The 24,713-nt window shown below is 46.4% G+C and overlaps 1 protein-coding gene across 13 annotated transcripts in view; it reads right to left on the bottom strand.

The window, feature by feature from the left end:
- The window catches only part of RBFOX1 (RNA binding fox-1 homolog 1), a 2,224,270-nt gene that overhangs the window by 1,986,137 nt on the left and 213,420 nt on the right, over positions 1 to 24,713 (bottom strand). For all 13 annotated transcript variants that reach the window (XM_067013731.1, XM_067013735.1, XM_067013738.1 and 10 more), the window contains exon 2: positions 20,363 to 20,401. In XM_067013731.1, coding sequence (XP_066869832.1) covers positions 20,363 to 20,401 — 39 coding nt within the window. The remainder of the gene's footprint in view (positions 1 to 20,362; positions 20,402 to 24,713) is intronic.

Genomic DNA, 24,713 nt, shown 5'->3' with positions numbered 1-24,713 from the left:
AGAGAGAGAGAAGGGGGTCGTGCAGGGGCTCCTCCACTTGACTGTACAGTAGCACCCCCATAGAGGGCTCACTGAAACAGATCCCCAGGCCCCACACTCAGAGTCTCGGAGCCAGTAAGTCTGGGATGGAGCCCAGGAATTTGCAGTTCCAACCAGCTCCCAGGTGACGCTGCTGCTGCTGGTCCAAGGATCACACTTTCAATTCCCAACTCCAGCCACACATGAGAATCACCAGGGAAGCTTTAAAAACATACCAACATCAGGTCCTTCCCCAGACCAATTACCGATATATTGGAATCTCTGATGTTTTTTGTTTTGTGTTCTCCTTTTGTTTTTTAAAGCTCCATGGGAGATTCTAATTTGCAGCAAGGCTTGAGAACAACTAAGCTACAGGATGTTTATAATGCAAGAGCTGTCCTTGGGGCCTGGGCTCCTGCACTGGCTTTAGCAGTGGCAGTCTGAGAAGGACCTGGGGCGTCCCCCACCGAGGGCAAGCTCAGGGCTACCTGATGGGACAGCTCCCAGGGCACATCTGAGAGGCATATGACCACCAAGCAAAGCTCAGTGAGGATTCATTAAAGCAGTTGGGCATAACAGTTGTTGACTTGTTTTCATTGCCATAAAAATTCCACTGTATAAATATACTACAGTGTTTTTACCCACTTGCTGTCAATGATTTGGGGCTACTATGAATAGTGCTGCTATAAACATTCTAGTACACATCATTTGGTGAACATATGCATTTCTTGGGGCAAAAGAAGCCAGATATAAAAGAAAGCACACTATGTGACTCCATTTATATGAAGTTGAAACATGTAAAATTAACCTATAGAAGTCAGTGCTGGGGAGGGTAAGTGCTGGGGGGGAGGGTAGCTCTGGGTAATGATGTCCCAGATGTAACCTCTCTGTGATAACCTATCAAGATGTACTGGAGATTGGTTGCCTTTCTGTAGGTTTATTATACTTCAATTTTTTTTAATTTTTATTGGAGTATAGTTGCTTTATAATATTGTGTTAGTTTCTGCTGTACAGCAAAGTGAATCAGCTATAGATATACATATATTCCCTCTTTTTTGGATTTCCTTCCCATTTTAAGTTTTTGTTAAAAATAAAACACTCGCAGTACAGAGGCAGATGCACTGCCAGCCCATGGCCTGCAGGGGGCGCAGCCACCCCATGAACTCTGCTCTCCCAGCTCCTGTCCAGAAACTTGCAGGCCAGGCCTCCTTGAAGTTTCAGGGCCGCCGGAAGAGCAGCAGATGCTCTGAGCTCACAAGCAGCAGTTCCCAGAGGAGCTGGGGCAGGGCTGGCCACACTCACCTCTCCTAGCCCTCAGCTGAGCACCATAGCAGGCTGGAAATTCTGTTCTCAAGAGCTCTCAGCATCCCAAAGCAATACTACCTGAAAGAGAGCTCAGGATAGCAATGCTGGATTCCCAGGGCCCTTCTCTCCACCTCCCCGAGGCTTGTACACACAGAAAGGAGCATTGTGGTCAAGAGTCAGGGCGATCTGGGTTCAAGTCCTGGCACTGTCATTGCTGGCTGGGTGACCTTGAAAAAGCACTTTACCTCCATTTCCAGTTCTGTAAAAGGAGGAGGTGATACCACCCACCTCACGGGGTTGCGGGGTTGCGGTGTCTGACTCAGAATGTTATCAGTAGCTGTTATTCCTACCAAACGGAATTAGACAACACCAGCAGAGAGAGTGATCACAGAAGGGCAGCAGGAATTCATCTCCTTAGACCACCCAGCCTTGCTTCCTGGAGAAGCTGAGGACAAAATTCATGCCAGGCCAGTGGCTGCAGCTCATGGACTTCTGGTCTGAGAGATGGTGGCCGAGGTCAGCCTTGCCTTCATCAGCATGAAGATTGACAGCAGTTGGAAACAATAGCCCAGGCCTGGGGCTGACCTCTTTCCAGATGCTCTGGGCTTTGAGATGTCCTAGGATTCAGCACTTATGGTGCCAAGAAGGTTGGCAGCTACCTGGAACACCCAGGTCTGGTGGAGGGAAGATGCCATCTTGGGAGCCCTCTGAGTTCCACATCCCAGCTCTGGCACCTAATTAGCTGCATGGCCCTGAAATAGCTACTTGACCCCTCAGAGAGCCATCTATTTCCCAGGGAAATCACCCATCTTATAGGATTTAAATGAGAGCCAAAGGCAGGCATTGTCAGGCATCTGGCATATAATAGAGCTCAGGGGGTGCTGGCTCCCCTCCTCTGGGTGACTCTGACCTAATGAGATGATAATGATAGAAACAATAATAATACCAGCTCATAGGTGAGGACTACTCCATGCCATGACAGCCCTACAGGCAGGTACCATTGTCCCCATTTTAGAGACAAGGAAACTGAGTCCTAGGACAAGGAAAGACAAGGATATCATCTTGCCCAAGGTCACATGGCCAGTTAGGGCTAAAAGTTGGATTTGAACTCAAGTCTGTCTAGTTTCAAAACTGTGCTTTTTACCCACCTGACTGTATTAAAACTTAAGCCACTGTCTCATCCCAGCCGTCGGGGGCAAGTCCTAGACACTGAGGATGTTTATGCCCAATTCCTTGTCCTTTATCCTCTTTCCAAGAAAGCTAACAACTCTCAACTCACCACATGGTCTCTGACTCTTCACCTTAAGTGCAGAGTTGAGCGCAGTCAAGGGAGAGAACAAGGAAGGTCAGAAAAGAAAGCTGTATGAGGCTGTCAGTGACCTGGGACTCCCATCATGCAGAAATGCTCCAACCTTGTCTCTACTCTGCCCACAGAGCTTCAGTGTCGGCCAGAGCTGGAGATCAGGCCTAGCTCTGCCACGTACTAGCAGTGTGACTTCAGGGAAGTTAGGTGACCCCTCTGTACTGTGGTGTCCTCATTTATGGAAATGCAAATAACAAGAGAAAGGGAAACTACCAGAAAATATCCTTGCAAGGATTAAATGAGATAATGTGTTTGAAGTGCTTGGCGGAGTACTGACACATATATCAGCACTTGAATTTTAGCTATTATATCATCATCAACACCACCACCATCACCATCATCACCTTCTTTTTCATCACTATCATCCTCTGCTACCTTATCACCAATATCATCCATTATCATCATCATCATCCTCCATCATCACCACCATCCTCCATCACCATCATCACAAATATCATCTGTTATCATCACCATCATCATCATCACCATCACCATCATCATCCCCATCATCCTCCATTATCATCGCCAACATCTTCCGTTATCATCACCAACATTATCAGCATTCCAAGGAGATAATGCGTATCAAAGGCATAACACACCGAGGACAAGGAGAGGTGTGGTAAAGCTTCCCTTCTGTGTAGAGCAGACATGAGTTCTAGCATCTTGGAAGCATAACTATTTTCTCTATCTTGCTCCTTAGACTCCATATGCCATTGTCTGAAGCACACAAGAGAATCCCAGGCATAGTACTATAGTCTCTAGTGCCTCCATTTCCCCAGAATATAGCCTCTGATCCCAGTATAGGGACCGGGCCCAGCCCCTCCAGACCTGAATTCCTAGGAGAGAGAAAAGGGCCCAAGTCCACTTCATCCTTAGGTTGCCCCCCAAAATGCAGAGTGGCAGATCCATGCTGCCAGGTCCTGCAAGAAGTATGAGTCTCATACCATCATTGGCTCCCTCCTCTCTGTTTAGCCAAATCATTCATTTAAAGTAAACAAATAAATAAATTACCATCTTCTCCTTCCCAGGCCTTATGCTAGGAACTCAAGAAACAGTACAGAACAAGATGGTCCTTACCCCCACCCTCAGGGAGCCTTCAATCCAGTGGGAGCAGCTGGACACTAGACAGATAATTATAGCTGTAGTTATAGCTGCAATGGGTTCCAGGAAGAAAAACACAGGGAGCCTTGATAGTGTGTGAGGTGGAGCCTGACCTAATCGAGGAACTCCAGGAAAGCTTCCCTGAGGAAATGACACCAAAGCTGAACCCTGAATGATCAGTAGGAATTCTCACAGTGAAGGGACAGGAAGAAGCTGGGGGAAAGCATTCTTGGAAAAAGAATAAGCTTGTGCAAAGGCTTGGAGGCATTTGGGGGGGGGGAACAATCTCCACTGAGGCAAGAGTGTTTGAGGATAAAGAGAAAGAGGTAAGAGATGAGGTTGACAAGATCAAGGGAGTTCTGACTTTGCCTGGTCTGTTAAGCCGAGTAAAGGAGTCTTGGATTTTATTCTTAAATTCCTGGAAGCCATTAAAGAAAAACTTAAAAGAAAAAAATACCTGAGTCTTACCAATGCCTGCTTTATACACAGAAATAAGAAGGGCATTGAGCCTTGGCCAATGTCTTCTCTATCTCCTGGGAGTTATCCAAGTAAAACCAGAAGTGGACTCACACTCTCAGAGAGAGAGAGAAAAACAAAAAAACAAAAAAAAACCACTGACAGGATGGTCAAGTTGACCAGGGAAGAAAGACACACCAGGTACTTCTCTGAGCAGAGCATCGTTTCTTCCAAATCAAGAAGACCTGACAGCTAACTGGCAGTTGGGCATTCCACGCACCTGCTACCATCTGCCCAAACCTTCTTTCCTCCAGCTTCCCATCTGCCCATGCCAGGGAGTCCATACTTAAAACTATTCACTCCAAACAGTGATGGAGTTGAATACTGATGTCTGCCAGGAACGCAGGCTCTCAGTGGTCCCCTTGGCTCCTCTCCCCTTGCTCAGAAGATGAGACATCCATGCTGGAGGTCAGAAGGAGAATGAGAAACTTCATGGAGCCCCCTTGTCCCTCCCTCCAAATGGTCTTTCCATCATGGGCAGTTTCAGGAAGTAAGATAACCCTGGATGGAACTCAAGTTAGCCTCCATCACTTGGATGGCCCGGCAGTCAAGTATCTGTCACTGAGACTTCCTTGTCAGGAGGCATTTTGAGTTGCAGAGCATTTTTATACGGTTTTAAGTGTTGTTACTTTAAAGAATGACTGGAATAAAGCGGTTTGTAGAGGAAGTGCTTCAGGGGAGAGAAAAGAATTGTCAAAATTAGAATAACTTATTGGGAAGCAGGGAGAAAGGAAACTAGCTCATACTGAATTCCTACTAGGAGCAGGGTACTTTGCATGCGCTGCCTCTTTCAATTCTCACAATAATCCTATTAACAGAAGAACTATGATCATCTCCATTTTGCAGATGGAGAAAACGAGGTCCAAGAGGATAATAATATCCCTCAGGGCACAGTGTTAAGTGACAGAGAAGGAACCTGAGCACACGTTCTATCTCGGTTCCCAACCCAAGTCCATTCTTATGTTCCCACACAGGGTGCACATTCACTTCTAAAGTTCTTGACAGTGTTTAAGGAAACTTCTTAAAGTTGCTCACGAGTAATGGAGCCTCATGGTTAAAAATCTGGGCTTCAGAGTTGGACAGCCTGGGAGAGTTACTGAACCTCTCTAAGCCTCTATTTTCTCATCTGTGAAATGGAGACAATGGTACTTCCCTCCTTGAGTTATAATGAGGAATAAATTTTTAAATCCATATAAGTTCCCAATTATGGTACCTGGCATTTGGTACATGCCTAATATTTATAATATCATCATTATTACTAAGCACAATCATCATTTACTCTAAGTATCGTAGGCAACCTCCAAGATGGTCCCTAAAGATCCCCACCTCCTGGTAGTCAGGTTCTTGTATAATCCCCTCCACTTAGGTATGGGCTGAACTTACTGATTTGCTTCTAATGAAAGGAATAAAGCAGAAGCAATGAGATATCGCTTCCAAGGTTAGGTTACAGAAAACTGCAGCTTCTGTCTTGGGTGCCGTCTCTCACTAACGGAAGCTGGTATCCATAAGCTTCCCTTTAGAGGGGCCCATGTGTCAAGGAACTAATGTCTCCAGCCAACAGCCAGTGAAGATCTGAGGCTCTTGTTCAGCCAGCCTCCTGTGTGAGTTTAGAAATGGCTCCTTCCCAGCAAAGCTTCAAGATGACTGCAGCCCTGGTTGATGTCTTGATTGCAGTCTGCAAGACGTCTTCAAACAGAGCCCCTGCGAAGCCACTGCACAACTCCTGACCCACAGAAACCGTGAGATGATAAATGTTTGTTGTTTTAAGCCACAAAGTTTTGGGGTAATTTGTTACACGGTGCTAAATAACTAATATGCTCATCCATATTCGTATTCACTCAACAGGCCTGTGCTTTATCAGCAGATCCAAAGGTGAATTTCAGCTCAGATCCTGTCTGGAGCATTATGAAAGACAAATTGGCATATCCAGAAGTAGTGAGGTACACTGTATTTCACACTCCAACACATGCAGCCTGACAGCCAAGACAGCCATATAGACAGGAAGCTGTCGCTCCACAGGATAAGATCTGAAGGGTGTGGAAACCGGAGACAATTAGATCTGAAAGAGCCTTAGAAATCTAAAGCAACTCCAGTGTGTTATAAACGGGGGTGGAGGGTAGGGGTGGGAGACATGCCTTATAGGATTAGCCGAGCAAGGCTTCCTCTAGGGGCACCTGGAGCCAGACTTGGGGAAGAGTGGTGATCACAGATCAGCAGAGAGCAAGTGTGTCTTGTGGACTAAGGATGTCTGCCAAGAGCGTCTGGTGGCTTGTACATCATGTTTGCCACCCCTACTGTGGTGCTTCTTTAATGACTCTAGAACAACAGGTGACTATACCCCACTGTAGAACCCCAAGTCATAAAGGACTCTGAACTCTGACAATGAGAATATTTGCATCAATCCCCACTACCCAACATGATGCTTTGTAAAATATTTTAAGGGCTCCCCTACACAGGGGCACAGACATGAAGGCTCTTGCTGGGGTTAGAACTCTGGGACACTGATGTGTGACCAATTTCATTGACTGTGATAGATGATGGGTTGTATCTGCCCTATGGTCACTTCTCAGAGAAAATTCTAAAGCAAGGGATCGGAAAAGGGTCTTCTGGCCCACAAGCTGCTTACAGTCTTCGAAGGACAATTGTTCTCACCTTTCATTTGCCCTTCAGGACCTTGAGAATATTCCTTGTCCAGGAGCCCACTCAGCCCAAAGATCGCTCCTTCTTGCTCCCAGAAACAGATGTTTGCCAGAGGTCTCTGGAAGGTTACTTCATGCCAGGATGGCCTGCTCTGTGCGCAGTAGTGGCACATTTAGAAGCAGGAATAGCACAAGTAGCCCCATACTCCACCCTGTGCCCTTGGCAGGCATCCTTTATTGATCAGAACATTCTTTCTTAGGAACCTGGGTGTGGTCTCAAAGTCCACTACACACAGCACTTGCAGCACTGCCTACACCCCATCGGCATTAGCATGGAAATTAGATTTGAATCAAGTGCCTGCTTTGTCTTCCTTCCTGGCTCATGTGCTGAGTTTTGCAACGAGCCACCCTGGCTCTCTTTCCTCCACAGCCTTCACCTATGAAAAGTCACACCTCACCAGCCAATCCTGGCTGGGCTCCAAGAGGCAGGAGAAGCAGCCAAACACACATCTGCCCATCTTCTCCTTGGCCTGGAAGGCAAACTCCTTGTTTCCAAGTGCAGCATGGATTGTAAGACTCCTTCAGCCTGCAGGACCACCAGGCACAGAAAAGTCATCCGTGTTCACAGTCTGAGAAATAAATAATAAGGTCCAAGTTTCCCAGCCCCAGACACTTCACAGCCCACCTAGGCCAGGAGTCTTATAGGCACTGGGTTTCCGAAAGAGATTGGAAAAAGCATTGTGATGGCAAAAAGTGATGTCCCATGGGCTTGTTGTGTGACTCACCATAGTTAAAGTTGCAAGCGTAGGATCCTACCTGGGACAAGCACCCCTGTCATCACTGCCTACGAGAACGGGTTTTATGGGCTGAACTGTGCCTCCTCCAAAATTCATATGTTGAAGTCCTAACCTCCAGTACCTCAGAATGTGATTATACTTGGAGATACAATCTTAAAGAGGTAATTAAGGTAAAATGAGGCCATATGCATGGATCCGAATCAATACGACTGGTGTCCTAATAAGAGGAGATTACGACGAAGACATACACACAGGGGGACGACCATGTGAGGACACAGGGAGAAGACAGCCAGCTACAAGCCTAGGGGAGGGGCCTCAGGAGAAAACAATGCTGCAACACTTTGATCTTGGACTTCCAGTCTCTAAAACTGTGAGAAAATGCATTTCTGTTGTTTCAGCTGCCCAGTCTGCGGTTAATTCGTTACAGCAGCCAAGCACAGTAATACAAAGGCTGACCAAGAAATTTCAGCCTAAGGAAGCACACAGTATCTACCTTTTTCAGGACACAGCAACTGGCCATGATCAAGAAGAAAGACACACAGCTAGGTGATAATCTCATCCTTGAGAGCTGAGAACGTGTTTCCATGGCACTTTTCATATGGAACAGTTGAGAGATTCAAGCCAGCATGTATGGTTGTCAGCCATAAGCTCGCTACTGAGTTGGGGGAAGATGCTTAATTTAAGACCCCAATCCAGCCTTAGATGACACTAGTGTAATGAAGGAGCCAAACAAGAAAAGAAAATTCAAGTCAACATGGAAAGTACCACCACAAAGGTTGTGTGGACCAATGCAAGTGTAAAGAGGAATAACAAACTAAGTCCTCCACTGCCAATAGTGAGCGTCTTTGGAAATTTTTAGACTACTATACTTGTGTGGGAAGCCAGGCACTGATAATCAACGATCAGATTGTGTATGTGGCTACAACCATCACAAAGGGTACTTTTGCAATATCTATGGGAATTTTAAATGCTCTGACCTTTGCCCGAGCCATTCCACCTCCAGGGATATAGTGTACATGGATTTCCTTGCAAAATACAGCAGGATGTATGCACACTGATGTTCACTGAAATATCGTTTCTAAGAGCAAATTCATGGAAACAGCCTCACTGTCGCGATCAAACAAATCATGGCACAGAGATAAGATGACATTTTATGCAGCCATCGAGAAGAAAGGAATAGAACTGATTGTGCTGGGGACTTCCCTGGTGGTCCAGCTGGTAAGACTCCACGCTCCCAATGCAGGGGACCTGGGTTCGATCCCTGGTCGGGGAACTAGATCCCGCCTGCAGGCCACAACTAAAGAGTTCACATGCAGCAACTAAAGACCCAGTGCAGCCAAATAAATAAATATTTTAAAAAAGAACTGATTGTGCTGATATAGAAAGAGCTCCAAGATACAAGAAAAAAAGTCAAGTCACAAGAGAGTGTATTCTGTGTGACCACTTTGGTATCAGCGTTGAATACCAAGGTGCTGCTGTACACATTCACACACACACTAGCATAGCCTTAGATGATCTTTCTAGAGGGAATTCAGAAAGTCAGTGGGAAGTACGACAGGCTGGGCTAGGGGGCCGGGAGAATAGGCATTTTGTACCTTTCTGTCCCCCATGAATTGTCTAACCAAGTGCATTTATAATGTCAGCAGGAGTTATCTAGGTGATGGGATCACAGAATGTTTTTTGTTTTCTTCCTATATATTTGTATTTTGGAGAAACAAAGCTGTAGGTGTTGTTTTTTTTTAATCTATGTATGATGTATAGATGGGTGAGGTGTTTCTAGATGTGTAAACAGGGATGCATGTGGTTTTGTCTCACCTCCTTGGAACCTCTGAGGGAGATTAGGAGAAAATCCCTCATGGGCTTCAACCTGTGGTCAAATGCTTCGATACACACCATTAGCAATTCTGCAGAGCACAGTGGGGATTTCTTTTGCATTTCTCCCTTGAAAGGAAACCAGATCACAAGTCACTCTGTGAATCTGAGACAGCTCCCATCTCTGGGGAGGACCCTGCCACCTGAGCATCTGAGCGGCCCCAACATGCAACAGACCCGTGCATGGAAACCACCTCTTGACTGGAGAAAGAAGAGCTTGTGGACGAGGGTCAAGTTCCTGGTGACTGAGCTGGAGAATAGAGAGAGGGGAAAAAAAGGAAGGGAAGGGACCAGGATGTTGAGGACCAGTCTCTGACTCTGCTTCTGGGCAAAATGCCTAGAGGGCAAGAGGAGGCAACTTCAGGCTCATAGACTGTTTCAGGAAACTCAACCTTCTCTGTCCGTGAGTACAGGTAACAGGGGTGGAGTGGTTCTAAAGAAATGGAACTACCCCACCTGCAGCTCAGCCTCTGGGCGTGGCTCTGGAAGGGGGGCCTTTGGAATCAGAGTCCTGAGTTCACATTGCATTTCTACCCTCTCCTAGCTGTGTGGCCTTGGACAAGTCACTTAACTTCTCTGTGCTTAAAGTCCTTGTTTTAGGGAAGGAGATGAGCAACAAACACGCCAACAAACCAATCTAATGACAGCACCAAGATGTGACAAGTGCCATAAAGGAAATCAAACAGATGCTGTAACAGAGAAGAATGGGGGTCAGGGAAGTCTCTCTGAAGAAGATGGCATTTAAACTGTGACTCCATTTATACGTAGTGGAATAAGCCACATCTTGCCCATTGTATGAGCCCGGGTTCCAGGAGGGAACAGATGGTACACTCGAATTAGGATAATTTGAGAGGAATTTAATAAAGGGACTATTTGTAAAGGTGGGGATGGCGTTAGGGCAACCACAAGAGATAATGCAGTGTTCTGGGGCTAGTAACAGTGGGATTTCAGGCTCTGCCACCATCTCTGAGTCTGAATACAGACAGAGAAGGTTGCCTGCTGTCTTGTTTAGGAATGCAGCAGCCCATGGGAGGGAGCAGGGTCTGTAAATGCCCTGCCCTCTCCTCTTCCTCCCATAACCTGCACGGCTCCCTATTGCCCAAACCCAACCAGAAGCCAGTGGGCAAGGGAGCCTGGTACTGTGATCTATATAGGGAAGGCTCCCAGGTCACAAAGAGGGTAGAGAAGAGCAGTGGGTGGATCTGGAGAGAGAAACTGATAGTATCCATCCATCCATCCATCCTTTTGCACCTCTGAGTCTTGGTCTGGCACCTCAGAGTTCACCAGCACTTCTAATCCTGCACTCGTAAGGCCAATGAGGATTACCTTGTGTATGTTTTATGCATGTCTGTTTAACTTTAATTCTCAGTGATTTTCTACAGATACACTTCTTCATGCAAGGGGCTTTCGCTGTCTAGAGCTTGAGACGTTCCAGGTAATCAATAATGCTGCAGCTCTGATTCCAGGTTAAATACCTGAACATTTATTACCCATTACTGGAAGGCACACTGGAAACACTACTGTCAGCAGCACGTAGCCCCGTAAGTGCTCACAGCCTTCCCACTCTCTGTTGGTCCACTCAGATTGGACAGTGTGAAGATTGCCCCACTTTTAGAAATCAAACCCCCCTTGCTAGTCTAGCCTAAATTGTGATGAAAAACACCAAGGCTCTGGAATTTGCTCACCAAGCTGAGCCTCCAGGGAGGAAGTAACATTTGGCTATGGAATTGGGAATGTTTGGCTGCCTCTTCCGTCACCTGCACCTCCAAGGGAGACAGGGATGCAGAGCTGCAGTTCTGTGGGTTGTGGATTCCTTATTCCCTCCCTACTGAGCTGCTGAAGCAAAAAGAAGTGGTAGCCTAAAAGTGGGGAAGCCAGGCTGGCCAACAGGATGTGCAGTGAGAAGCAAGAGGACCTACATTTGGGTTGGGTGAGCTGATCTTTCCATCACATCCCTTCTGCCTGAGCTGACAGAAAGCTTCATACTAATGGCTGGGGAAGGACAATAGGGCCTGTGCCAGAAATTCCCTTCAGGGACAAGACGCATTGTTTTGCAACTCTGCATCTCTAGGGAGCCCTTTCTGCAATCAGAAAGTTGTGAAGCACCCACAAGAGAAGTAGCCATAAGGAATCCATCCTGAAGTACAAGCCCATCATAAGAGGGGAGAGTTAGGTATCATATGTACTCCAGCGCCTCGATATGGAGCTTGCGATTAGAGAGAGCAATAAGGCAGTGACTGGGAATCAAAAACAATCTAGTGAAAATCAGAACTAACTCCTTTAGGTGTCCCATCCCTACTCAGCATCTTGTAGATTAAGAGAAACAGCCAGTGCAATTACTTCAATCACTTATGCAAAGTAAGACCAGTTCCCAAATTGGAAGTGACCGTCCAGGCCACCTGGTAGGGAAGGCAGCCTGTCTCCAGGAGGGGGGTTGAGCATTTCCCTCTTCATTCTTTGGGTCTTTACTTGGTGGTGAGATGGTCATAATCAAAATCACTACCTCCTTCACCAGCACCATCATCATCATCAAATCCACCAAAGTGAAGGCATCCAGGGGAATTTTTCAGTTCTCCTTAAACAGGCTCTGGGGACCACAGATAAGCAGGCATCAAATACCCACATGCTAAAAGATATTCCCCAAAAAGGTTGTATGGTCACAGCATATTATAAGCATAGTAAAGGTGCTGATAAGCCCTGCAGTGAAGAAACAAAATTAGCTTTGTTCCCCAAACTTAGACAACCACAGTAACATGACTACCACCTTTTTAGAAAACTGCTCTGGGCACTTAACACTATGAACGCCCTACACAACGAATGCGGGGTACATTGCTTGAAGTTAGTGGTCCCCAACCATGGCTGTACATTGGAAGGTTTCAAAGATACTAACACCTGAGTCCCACCTCAGTGTAGATGATCTACCAATGCAGGTGGCGGCCAACTTGTCAACTTGACCCCTGTCATGTCTGCTTGAGACCATACCTAGCACTTCATCACCATCCCCCAAACAAAGCCAATGCCACAAAACACTAACCGGAAATGGACATGTTGCTGAACATTCATGAGGTGGTGGGAAGGGGAAAGTGCTGCACATTAACAGTGCAGAGCTTCCCGACAATTCCCTTCAAAAATCTCTGATCTTTCCCCATAGTTTTCCTCCAAACGGCAGTTGCTTTGTTCTCTTTTCACTTCTTCTTCCATTGCTCTTCCCGCCCAGCAGTCTCTAAGCCTCTATTATCCTAACCAATTCCCTTTTGAAGCTAAGCTTATACAGCTCACTCAGGAAGAATAGTAGTGCTCTGTTCTTACTCAGATCGCCCCCAGGGGTCTTGCCCCCCAATCCAAAACAGCTTGTCAAAGTGTATTTTCCAAATCCATATCCACAAAAACATCCGTTACAAAGAGTTCAATATGAATTCTTGCAGCTAGATGGAGAGGAAGACATTTTCATAAGACTAACTGGGAGGACTGGACTGAGAAAGATTAACCAGGAGGGCTGCATGGAAGAGGTGAGACTCCAGCCATCTTGAAATGATTCATCTAGAGAAAACAGGAAGAATCTGGAGGTTATGGACAGGGTCTGCACAAATCCCATAGTCTGGGAAAGGAGCTGTGGGAGGGGGGAGGAGGAAGAGAAGAGGGAGGTAGCAAAAGGTTTGTATTGTGATGGATTGAAGGCCTTCGATGGAGCAAATAATAATACCAAGCATGTACCTTGCCCTCACCATGTGCCAGACACCGCTCCAAATACTTCATTTATCTTGCTTTGCTTAAACCCCACAACAACCCAGTGATGTGGGCACTGTTATCCCAGTGAGTAAGCAGCTGGGTTGGGATTTGAGTCAAGGCAGTTGTCTTCAGGGGCCATTTGCTTAACCACTGCATTAAAGAGTAATGAGCTAGAGCACCAATAAAAACAAAGCCAATTAAGCAGGCAGAATGACGAGATTCTGGATTAACCCAGAATCTTGCTGTCACAGGCAGGTGCTTGGCCAGCAGCAGCAGCATCGCCTTGGAGCTTATAAGAAATGCAGGATCTCAGGCCTCACTCCAGACTTACTGAGTCAGGTTCTGCATCTTAACCAGATCCCCCAGGGGCCTTCCTCAACACATGAAAATGTGGGTGTTGCTGGTCTGGAAGTTGGGGGTCCATATCATAAGTCTAGTTCGAGAAGGGGCACTGTGGATGGAAACAGAGCAGGTAAGAGCCCCGAGGAGCTGCTGGGTATAAATACATTGCCAAAGCCACATACAGCCGGCAGCAGTCATCCCTGACAGTGAGCAAGACAGGCATGGTTAAGAGCCAGCGTCAGGTACTAATGGCTCTGCCACCCACTCAAATGTGTGACCTCCGGAGAGTTATGAAACACCGAAGACTCACTTTCACTGTCTAAAAGTGGAGGCAAAGGACATTTCCTCACTAGGTTGTTGAGAAGATTAGGTGAGAAATTCTATATCTGGTGCTTAGTACAGTACCTCTTATGTATTAACCCCTCCACCAGCATTATCTATTACTACGACAATGTCAAAATTACAACTTATGGGCATTAAGCTGGCTCTGAAGTCTCAATTATAGTGACAATTCCTGGGAACACAGAAGAGGGTGCAGAGAAATGCAAAGTGCAAGTGAGCTAAATGTCCTCATCTTGCCTGGATGGAGTTCAAAGATGCCATTTCATTCTTGACTGACTATTAGAGAAACAAGGTTTACAGCATCCTTTTCAAAGAAGTGAAAGGCAAACCACATGTAGAATGCCTACCTTCCAAATCAGCAGGTAAGATAAAAGCAAATCAAACTGAATCTGCAACACCAAGAAGAGAGAAAATAAATGAAACAGCAAGAAAAGCTCTTTTAAGGAATAACTTTTTAAATGACAGGTGATCATACATATATAATGGCAAATATACTGATGCTGAACTCCTCAATTAAAAGGCTACAGACAAGGTGAATAAACAAGATCCATCTATAGGCTACTTCCAAGAGACATCTGCATTTCCAAGAGGAAATTTAAAAAGAGTAACAATGGAAGGATGTGCCCTGGCCCATGGGAACCAAAGACAGATGGAAAGCAACGCTGATTTTAGAAAAACCCAAGGCAGAAAGCATTACCCAAGCTCAAGATAGTCATTGTATATTAATAAAAGCTTCATAACCAGTACTAGTCAGTAAATCCCCCTTGTGAGTCAAAGAACATGGACTCAAAATATATAAAACACAAACTGTGGCCAGTACCAAGAGAAACCAACAGAAATATAGTGGCTCTGGGAGACCCTAACCAGCCCATCTCAGATTAAAAAAGGACCCAAGGCCCTTATTGTAAAATTAATAAGGTTTTGTCAGATAGCAAGCACAACTTTACAAGTGTCCAAAGGGTATTTCAGGGAAATTTAGCCAGACTTGCCCATTTATCGATCCATTCACCCACCCACCCAACCACCCAACCATCCACCCACCCATCCATCCATCCACCTACCCACCCATCCAGCCACTGATCCATCCACCCACCCATCCACCTAACCAACCATCCATCCATCCACCTAACTGCCCACCCATCCATCCACTGACCCACCCATCCAGTGTGCATTGAGAATCTACTCCCTACCAGGTACTACACAAGGTGCTGGGGATCCAATGAAATAAAAAGATAAGGTGCTTGCTATTAGGAATTTTACAGACCTCCTCCAAGCACAAAGAAAAACGGTAAGTAGACAAAGTTATTAAAAACAGAGGCATGGGGGCTTCCCTGGTGGCGTAGTGGTTGGGAATCCGCCTGCCGATGCAGGGGACGCGGGTTCGTGCACCGGTCCGGGAGGATCCCACATGCCGCGGAACGGCTGGGCCCGTGAGCCATGGCCGCTGGGCCTGTGTGTCCGGAGCCTGTGCTCCGCAGCAGGAGAGGCCACAACAGTGAGAGGCCCGCGTACCACCAAAAACAACAACAAAAAAAACAGAGGCATGATCATAAACAATGGGGTGTGACAGAGTGTAACAGGAGTAATAATGTGTCAGCAAAGGTCTCAGGTTTTCATTCAACAAGACATGTGAAGACAAGTGAGCAAGATGTGGTTCTTGAAGAGCTTATATTTTAGTAAGAGAGAGTGGAGTAAATAAACATGAGCACAAGAAAAGAATATGATTCCGGATAGTGCTAAGTGCCATGAAGAAGATAAAACAGAGCAATAGAAAAGAACCTGTGTGGGGCAGGAGAGACACTGATTCTTTGGCCAGTCATCAGAGGCTCCCAAAAGGAGACGGCATTGGATCTGAGAGACTCCAAGGTCAGAAAGGTGCCTGGGAGCCAGCTCATGTCAGGGTGTCTGGGCATTATTCTTAGAACCACGGGAAGCCTCTGGATCTGCCTGGGTACTTTGAGCGGGTAATTCCATATGGTTCTGCCGGGCCCAGAAGACACCTTGGGTTCCCTGGGGAACCAGACACCCTTCTAAACCAGAGCTACCTATGCCGGCAGGCTTGCAGCATCCACAGAGGCTCAGATGGTAAATCCTGCTCTAATTACACTGGTAATTATGAACCGACACTTGCTGAGCTGGAAAGAGCATTCCTTCTGTTAGGAAATGATAGCTGGGAAGCCAGTCCCAGCCTCTCAAACAGGGAGGGTGCCGTGAATTTACAAACAGTGGATGGAAGGAGGTGAGATGGGAGCATAGGCACCACCCTGAGAAGTAAGTGAGGAGCCTGGACGTTGGGAAAGAGACTTGCTGAAACGTCCACACCACCTCTTCCTGTCCTCAAGGCAGCATCAGAAAGAAAAAATACCATAGTCAGTCGGACCCAAATTTTAATCCTTGTCCTCCTCCAGGGAGCTGGGTGACCTGGAATGGTTATTTGCCTCTCTGGGTGTGAGGCTCCCCACCTGCAAATGGGTTTACTAAGGACCTTTCTTGTGGGAGTCCACCTGGCACACAGCAGATCTGAGAAACGTCAGACCCTCCTCTCCGGGTTCTCCCATACCTCTTGGTCAGAAGCTCTGGAGGGAGGAGGAAGGAAAAGAGGATAAAAGGAAGGGAACTGCCAACCATAGAGGTTATTATGCTCCCTGGTGATGCTGCAAGGGAGTTAAAGAACCCGTGATAATAAGATTCTTGCCCGGTGTTCCCTGTGATGGAGAACAACAGAGACACTAGAGCAGAGCATCCACCAGAACGCACAGAGGAGGCAAACGAAGGCAGGTGATCAAAGGAGTAAATCCAATGCGATCTGAAAAAGAGCCTGCCTGCTTTCATCCATCTGGGAGGTGATGCAAGGACTCACACTCCAGCCAAAAACACACTTTTTTCTACCCAAACCACCCTGAGTGCAGCCATGGGTGTGGCAAGTTTCCAGAACAGACCCCCTTGGGGCTAATCAATCTTCTCCTTGGTCTGGCCATGTCTCCCAGTTCCTCGGCCCCTATTCTGAGCTAAGCTTGAGAAATATGCCACTGCCAAGGAGATTTATCTATTTTAAAAGGTCAGAGAATTACTGTCATTGAAACCTGTGCAAGGAGCAAGTGTAAATATGCCCCAGCTCCCCTTTGTGCTTTATCATGCTCAGGAGAGGAAACCTGGGGGAAGTTACTTTCCAGGCAGAGCATTTAACTGCTTGGTACCTGAGGAGCCAGGGATTCCCTGGGGACAGGACCTACCTGCCCATGTCACCTGTATCACCGTCTTCTCCCTCTCACCTGAGAAGCATCCCATCTCCAGCTTCCTGGGCTGCCAGCAATGCTAGGAACCTAGAGCCTCCCTGTGCAGTTTTGTGCAGCATCCTACTGGGGGTAGAAAGATAAACAACTCCACACAACAAATTCAGACCTCACCCCAGTTACTGCCAAAGTATTGAGAACACAGGATACAAAGTCAGGTTAAAAAACAATCACCTTGACCGTAGGTGCCAGATCATCTGTTTTGCAATATGCTTCCTAGTGGTTTTACTAGGAAGAGAGAAGAGTGGAATGTCATTCCCCCAAAAGGAATTCTCACTTTCTCACAACCGGCTTAGAAGTTCCCAGCATCTCAAGATGTTCTAGGGACTGTGTAGGTCCAGGAAAGCCCAAACTGTAATGGGCTTTTAAAAAAAATCACCACACTACTGTGGAAAATGTTGATGGCTGGGGGAGTCTGGAGAAGCCTGCAGACACAGCAGGGAGAATCCAGGCTGCAGAGATGCATAGACCCGGGTTCAAATTTCAGCTCTGCTTCTTACAAGCTGTGTGACTATGGGCAAGTTACTTCACCTCTCTGGGCTTCCACCCACAAACCCTGGTAGGAAAAGAGGAATGCTGAGACCTAGTCTGCCTATGTGCTGTGGAGATTGAGACTAATTCAAGTATTATCACACAGCTTACAGCTGATACCCAATGAATTGTTACTACTTTGTCAAGTTGACTTTGTCAGCCCTGAGAGAAAGAGAAATAGATTGAGTAACCAGTTCAAACAACCTATCAGCAAATCAAGTGACTACTCAATCAACTGGCCCAGCAAACTGCACAGACTCTTCAGAGTTTAAAGGTCAAGATGCCACATGGAATGAGTGAGACTGGCCAGGAATGATACATTTGGTCCCTCGAGGTGAAAGGAGCCTACCTGCCCTCCACTTTCCCTGCACTCCTGCTTTCCCCAGGGCAGTGCACAGAATAGGATGTGCTAAATGGGGCTGACACCCCCAAACGCAGGAAAGCATGGTGGTTGGAAACACAGGCCCTGGAGCCAGCCTGCCAGGCTTCAAATTCCAGCAGACACCAGAGACCTTGCCGAGACTCCTTTTCCTGTTGTTATAGATGGGAAAGTTTTGCAGTTCTTCAAAAAGTTAAACACAGAATTACTATATGACCCTGCAAATCCACTGCTAGGTATATACCCAAAAGAAGTGAAAACAGATGTTCAAACAAATACTTGTACACACATATTCAGAGCAGCACTACTCACCATAGCCAAAAGGTAGAAACAACCCAAATATTCACCAACAGACAAATGGATAGACAAATAGAGTCCATCCATACAATGGAATATTATTCATCCATAAAAGGAATGAAGGGACTTGTGGTCCAGTGGTAAAGAATCCGCCTTACAATGCAGGCAACGCGGGTTCGATCACTGGTCAGGGAACGAAGATCCCACATGCCGCGGGGCAACTAGACCTGCCTGCAACAACTGCTGAGCTCTCGAGCCTCAACTAGAGAGCCCACGTGCTGCAAACTACAGAGCCCACATGCCCTGGAGGCTGCAAGCCACAACTAGAGAGAAGCCCACATGCCGCAACGAAAGATCTTGCATGCCACAACTAAGACCCAATGCAGCCAAAAATAAATAAAATAAATAATAAATTATTTTTTAAAAGGAGTGAAGTACTGACACAGCTACCACGTAGATGAATCTCATAAACATTATGCTCAGTGAAAGAAACCAGTCACAAGTGGCCAGGCATTGTTGGTTCCATTTATATGAAGTGTCCAGAATAGGCAAATCCAGAGAGAGAGAAAGCACATTAGTGGTTGCTTAGGGCTGGGAGGAGGGGGAATGGGAAGTGAGTGCTAATGGGGTTACCTTTTGGGGTGATGAACATGTTTAGAGGCAGTGGGTGCACAACACTGTGAATATTCCAAATGCCACTAAATTGTTCACTTTAAAATGGCTACTATTATGTTATATGAATTTCACATCAATAAATTACTTCCCAAAAAAACCCACAGTTCCTCAAATTATTCTACCAATAACCGGCAGCCAACAGCAGGAGCTTGGGGAGTGCGGCTCCAGGGGACAGAACGCTGGGAGGAGGGGAGGGGGCCATGGAGCACAGAGCCCACTCTAATCACCCCTCAAATAACAGAGACCACAGATTCAGACTCTCTGTGAAGCCTCCTTTGCCACTGAAACCATCTCCAGTCCACTCAAGGGCCAGCCACAGGTCTCTCCAATCCCATCACACAGGAAATTTACATGTTTAATAAAAAGCTGCCATCTTGATACTAATCTTAGAAAAAAAAATTCTTACATTTGTATTAATTTTCCTTCCCGGTTTTAATTGAAGAGAGCATACAGCATCACATGGGAAATAAAACCTTACTTTGTCTATCTGAGGGCCATGTGGCTTCATTAGAAATTACATTAGTTCCTCATTAAGCAACAATAATAATGTAGAGTTGGAATCAATAAAAAAAATGACTTGCCCCAAGGTATAGATCCATTTGGTTCAATTATATTCTTACATGGCCAAACTCTGGTGGCTCCAATGCTAATAAAAATGTGGCGTGATGCCGGAAGATGTGGGCTTCCTTTATTTGCCTCCAAATGAATGATGAAATAGAGGGAAGGGGCTTGATTCCCATCCTCACAACCACTCTCATCACTCCTAATGAGAAGCCACCTAACCACCCATCTAGAGCTCATACATCAAAGGTGTGAATACATTTCATCTCACCAGCTTTCCCCGATCAATCAGTAATAACTGTTCTCTGTAAGGATTGAATTGTGCTATGGTTGATTACAGATGTCTGCCTTGGGCATGGGGTTGGACGGCCATGCCTGGTAACAGCTTTGTGCCAGTTATGTCCAGGAGCCCCTCCAACTGGGAGGGGAGGTTAAGAAAACTGTAGGCTATGAGCACTGGCAATTCCCACCCTTCTCCTTAGCATGCCCACTGCATGGCTGGGCTGGGTTTGCACAGTAATAGGGAGCATGAGACTTTTTTACCTCCTTCATTTCTATCAGACTTAACAAAAATCCTTAATCAGGACAAAATGAGTACTTACCTCACCCTCGACCAGGCTGTATGGCAGGGACAGTAGATCCTGCATAAAAAAATACAAAGACAAGAAATGTTGAGTTTCGCATTGAAACAATTGTTTTTCCTTTGTTTTTCTCTTAGACAAAATAACTATGCTCCTTGGAAAGAAATATTTGATTCATTTATTCCGAAAATGTTGATAGGGTGCCTAACACAAGCCAGGTGCTATTGTAGGCTCTGTGTTTTTATATTCTTTTTTTTTTTTTAGTGATATGCGGGCCTCTCACTGTTGTGGCCTCTCCCGTTGTGAAGCACAGGCTCCGGACACGCAGGCTCAGCGGCCATGGCTCACGGGCCCACCCGCTCCGCGGCATGTGGGATCTTCCCGGACCGGGGCATGAACCCGTGTCGCCTGCATCGGCAGGCAGATTCTCAACCACTGCGCCACCAGGGAAGCCCCAGGCTCTGTGTTTTTAGCAATAAACAAACGGCAAGTCCCTGCCACTGGGTGGGAGAGGAGGAAGGACGTGGCAAATAAGGTAATAAATAACCATAAATGAAGATAATGTCAGATAGTAATAAGTCCAATGATGATAACAAAATGGGTTGTGGGATGGTGAATGACAGGTGCTACTTTATGTTGGGGAGGGTTGAGAGTTGAAAGGAGCCAGACACATCTGGAGTAGGTATTTTCAGTGTAGAAACAGCAGTTACAAAGGCCCTGGGGCAGGCACGAGTAGACAAGGGCCAGGGAGCAGGAAGTTTGGAGTATCGGGATAGTCAGATATCAAGGAGGCAAGCAGGGGCCAGATCATGTCTAGCCTTGAAGGCCAACATATGGAATTTGGGTTTTCTCTAAGCAAGTTCGGAAGCCACCAGAAGATTTTAAGCACACTTTCACAGAACCAAAAGCCACACCCTACTCAGTAGGCCCAAAGAGCCCCCACGCTGTGGACTGACCCACGCACATGTTCCACTTGTTCTCGGAATACTGAGCCAGCTCCCAGCATGGGAAGGGCCCCGGCTGAGACGAAAGGGAAAAGGTGAGTTGCACAAACACTTTGTGAAATGCAAATCCCAGGGCCAGGTGGCTCCCAGGCCTGGAACATCACTATCCAAGCCAAGTAAACCTTCTCTTCCTTCCTCTCTCTCTCTGCCCTCTGCTCTCACTTCCACCATACTTCCTATTGGTCAAGATGGTTTCCCACCCAAAGGGAGAGAGGACACCACAAGCTCCCATTTTCCTTGCCCAAAGCTCAGATTGAGTCCCTTCATCACATGCCTGTGGCCTCCCCCAGCACCTCGGACTCCAAGACAGAGAAACAAGAGAACCCCTTTCCTGGACTCTGCTGAACCAAAGAAAATGCCCTGGCACTGGCTAGTCCCAGCCAGGGCTCCAGGCCCAACAAGCTGCAGGGAGTTTAACCAATCCAGTACCTTAAAGACAAAGAGATGGGACATTGCTCTGCTTTGCTGCCCAAGATCTTGGGCACAGGAGACCAGGCCACCTGAGAAGACAACGTTCCACCGTTACCACCCATCCATCCCAGGCTGAGCACCAGGCTCCCCTCCTACTTCACAGGGTGGTCGTGGGGATTAAATGAGATACCACATACCTGGTTCATGGCCACCACTCAGCAAAGGCCCCAGTGTCAAGAGTTGTTATTAGCCTAGACCAGCATCTTTGCCCAAAGCATCTTTGCTGCAAGCCTTTTTGCCATAAACATTTTCGCCACGAATATTTTTGCTGCAAAACTAATTGGCTGTAGGGTAATTTTACTGTAAAAGATAAAATAACAAAAATGTAAAGAGGGATGTTAAAAAGGACATAATGGGGGCTTCCCTGGTGGCGCAGTGGTTGAGAATCCGCCTGCCGACGCAGGGGACATGGGTTCGTGCCCTGGTCCAAGAAGATCCCACATGCCGCAGAGCGGCTGGGCCCATGAGCCATGGCCGCTGAGCCTGCACGTCCAGAGCCTGTGCTCTGCAACGGAAGAGGCCACAACAGTGAGAGGCCTGCATACCAAAAAAAAAAAAAAAAAAAAAAATTAAAAATAAATAAATAAATAAAATAAAAAGGACATGGTGAAACATGAAAAATGAATAACAAAATTTAAGACTTTATTGTGAAATACAAAATATTTGCACATTTAAAATGCATGCAAATATTATACAATGGAATATTACTCAGCCATAAAAAAGAATGAAATCATGCCATTTGCAGCAACATGGATGGACCTAGAGATTCTCATACTTAGTGAAGTAAGTCAGAGAAAGACATATATCACATGATATCACTTATATGTGGAATCTAAAAAAACTGGTACAAATGAACTTATTTACAAAACAGAAATAGAGTCACAGATGTAGAAAACAAACTTATGGTTACTGAGGGGGAAAGGGGAGGGGAGGAATAAAATGGGATATTGGGATTGAGATATACACACTACTTTATATAAAATAGATAACTAATAAGAACCTGCTGTATAGCACAGGGAACTCTACTCATTACTCTGTAATGACCTATATGGGAAAAGAATCTTAAAAAGAATGGATATATGTATATGTGTAACTGATTCACTTTGCTGTACAGCAGAAACTAACACAACATTGTAAACCAACTATACTCCAAAAAATTAATCTAAAAAATAAAAATGAAATAAAATGCATGTAGATTCATAGCAATACTGCACAAATAACTGACAAGCATCCATCTCAAACACCAGGATGCGTGTTTGTAGCTGAGCTCTGTATCACTGCTGCTTCTTCTTGGCAGATTGTCACATGGCCATTGGTGAATGTCCCAAAGTTCTGTTGGAAACATGGGTTCAACTTTGCGCCTTCAAATCACCTAAGGATTTGCAAACTGATGCTATCGTTTTCTAATATAATATGTGATTTGGCTTTGCACTCTCAATTTCACACTTCCAGTAAGTTTTATCACCGTGTTTTCTATCAACTACATCGATAGTTGTTACCATCCACTGTTTTAAGACGACCACACCTACTCATCACTGTTTAGACCATCATGAGAGCGAAGATGGATGGAATATAAAAATGGGAGTCCTGCGTCAGTGAAGAAACGAAACCAACTGTTCTCCAGTTATTTTATCTTTTACAGCAAAATTGCCTTAGGGCCAATTAGTTATGGGGTGAAAATGTTTGCAGCAAAGATGTTTATAGGGCTTCCCTGGTGGCGCAGTGGTTGAGAATCCGCCTGCCGATGCAGGAGACACGGGTTCGTGCCCTGGTCCGGGAAGATCCCACATGCCGCGGAGCAACTAAGCCCGTGAGCCATGGCCGCTGAGCCTGTGCGTCCGGAGCCTGTGCTCCGCAACGGGAGAGGCCACAACAGTGAGAGGCCCGCATACCGCAAAAAAAAAAAAAAAAAAAAAAAAAAAGATGTTTATAGCACAGAAGCTTTGGGGCGAAAATACCTAGAACCATTATTAGTATGTTTATTACCACTGTTGGTCAAGTCCACGCCGCACAGATTAACAATGAACGTGGGCTAGGACCAGCCAGCACAGACCGTCCACATAAAGAGAAATCTTCGGGAACATGACAGAGCTAGAGCCACAATTTGGAAACAGGTAACTTGTAGAATAAGTGTTGAGCTGCTTCTCCTACCACCTCCCAAAGGCTGTTAGACCAGGCACGCCTGTGGCGTTTCTCTCCTGTTTGCAAAGTGTAAACAAGAGGGCTTGTCCTGCCTGCCTGTGTTGAAAGGCACTGGCAGGGTAGAGCACCCGTCTTCTCCTCCCCCATCAGTGCCTGGTCCACCGGGCAGGCTCAGGTGGGTCTCTGACCTCAGCTTACAAGGGAGGCACAGGCTGAAAAGTGGGGGGGGCAAGGTGGAGCCCAGGGTCTGCATACAAGGGGGTGGACCAACATAGATCTTTCTCCTGGGGTCTCAGAACCGAGCCCTGTGCCTCCCCCAGTCTTTCCTCTGTCAAGCATCCCTCCTCTTATCTCCAAACCCTCCTTCTACGCCAGCTCCTTCTCTGAGCCCCTCTCTTCCTTGCTCCCTCACCTCCTTTAGTAACTGTAAAAGCTCAGTTCTCTTTGCTTCTTTCTGTCCACCCTCCAGAACTGTGCTCAACATTGGACAGTGAGAAGAACAAATGGACATGGTCCCCAAGGGCACTTACAGTCTGGAGGAGAAGCAGACAGGAATTAGGGAATCACAAATCCAAGTAAGGCTACAGCTCCAAGAAAGAGCATATGAGGGCCCTCCGCCTTCTCATTTACTCCTGAACGCCCGCTCCCCCTTACCCGGACAGCTTTATTGCACAGCCCAGGACCCTTGTCCCTTCTCACCTTGCCGGAAACCCTCTGCAGTGAGTCTGTCTGTCCCCTCTCTGACATCTTTTCCC

This window comes from Kogia breviceps, chromosome 14 (genome assembly GCF_026419965.1).
Source record: "Kogia breviceps isolate mKogBre1 chromosome 14, mKogBre1 haplotype 1, whole genome shotgun sequence".
Lineage (NCBI taxonomy): Eukaryota > Metazoa > Chordata > Mammalia > Artiodactyla > Physeteridae > Kogia > Kogia breviceps.
The sequence above is the reverse complement of the archived record's forward strand: the minus strand, read 5'-3'. Positions and strand labels throughout refer to the sequence as shown.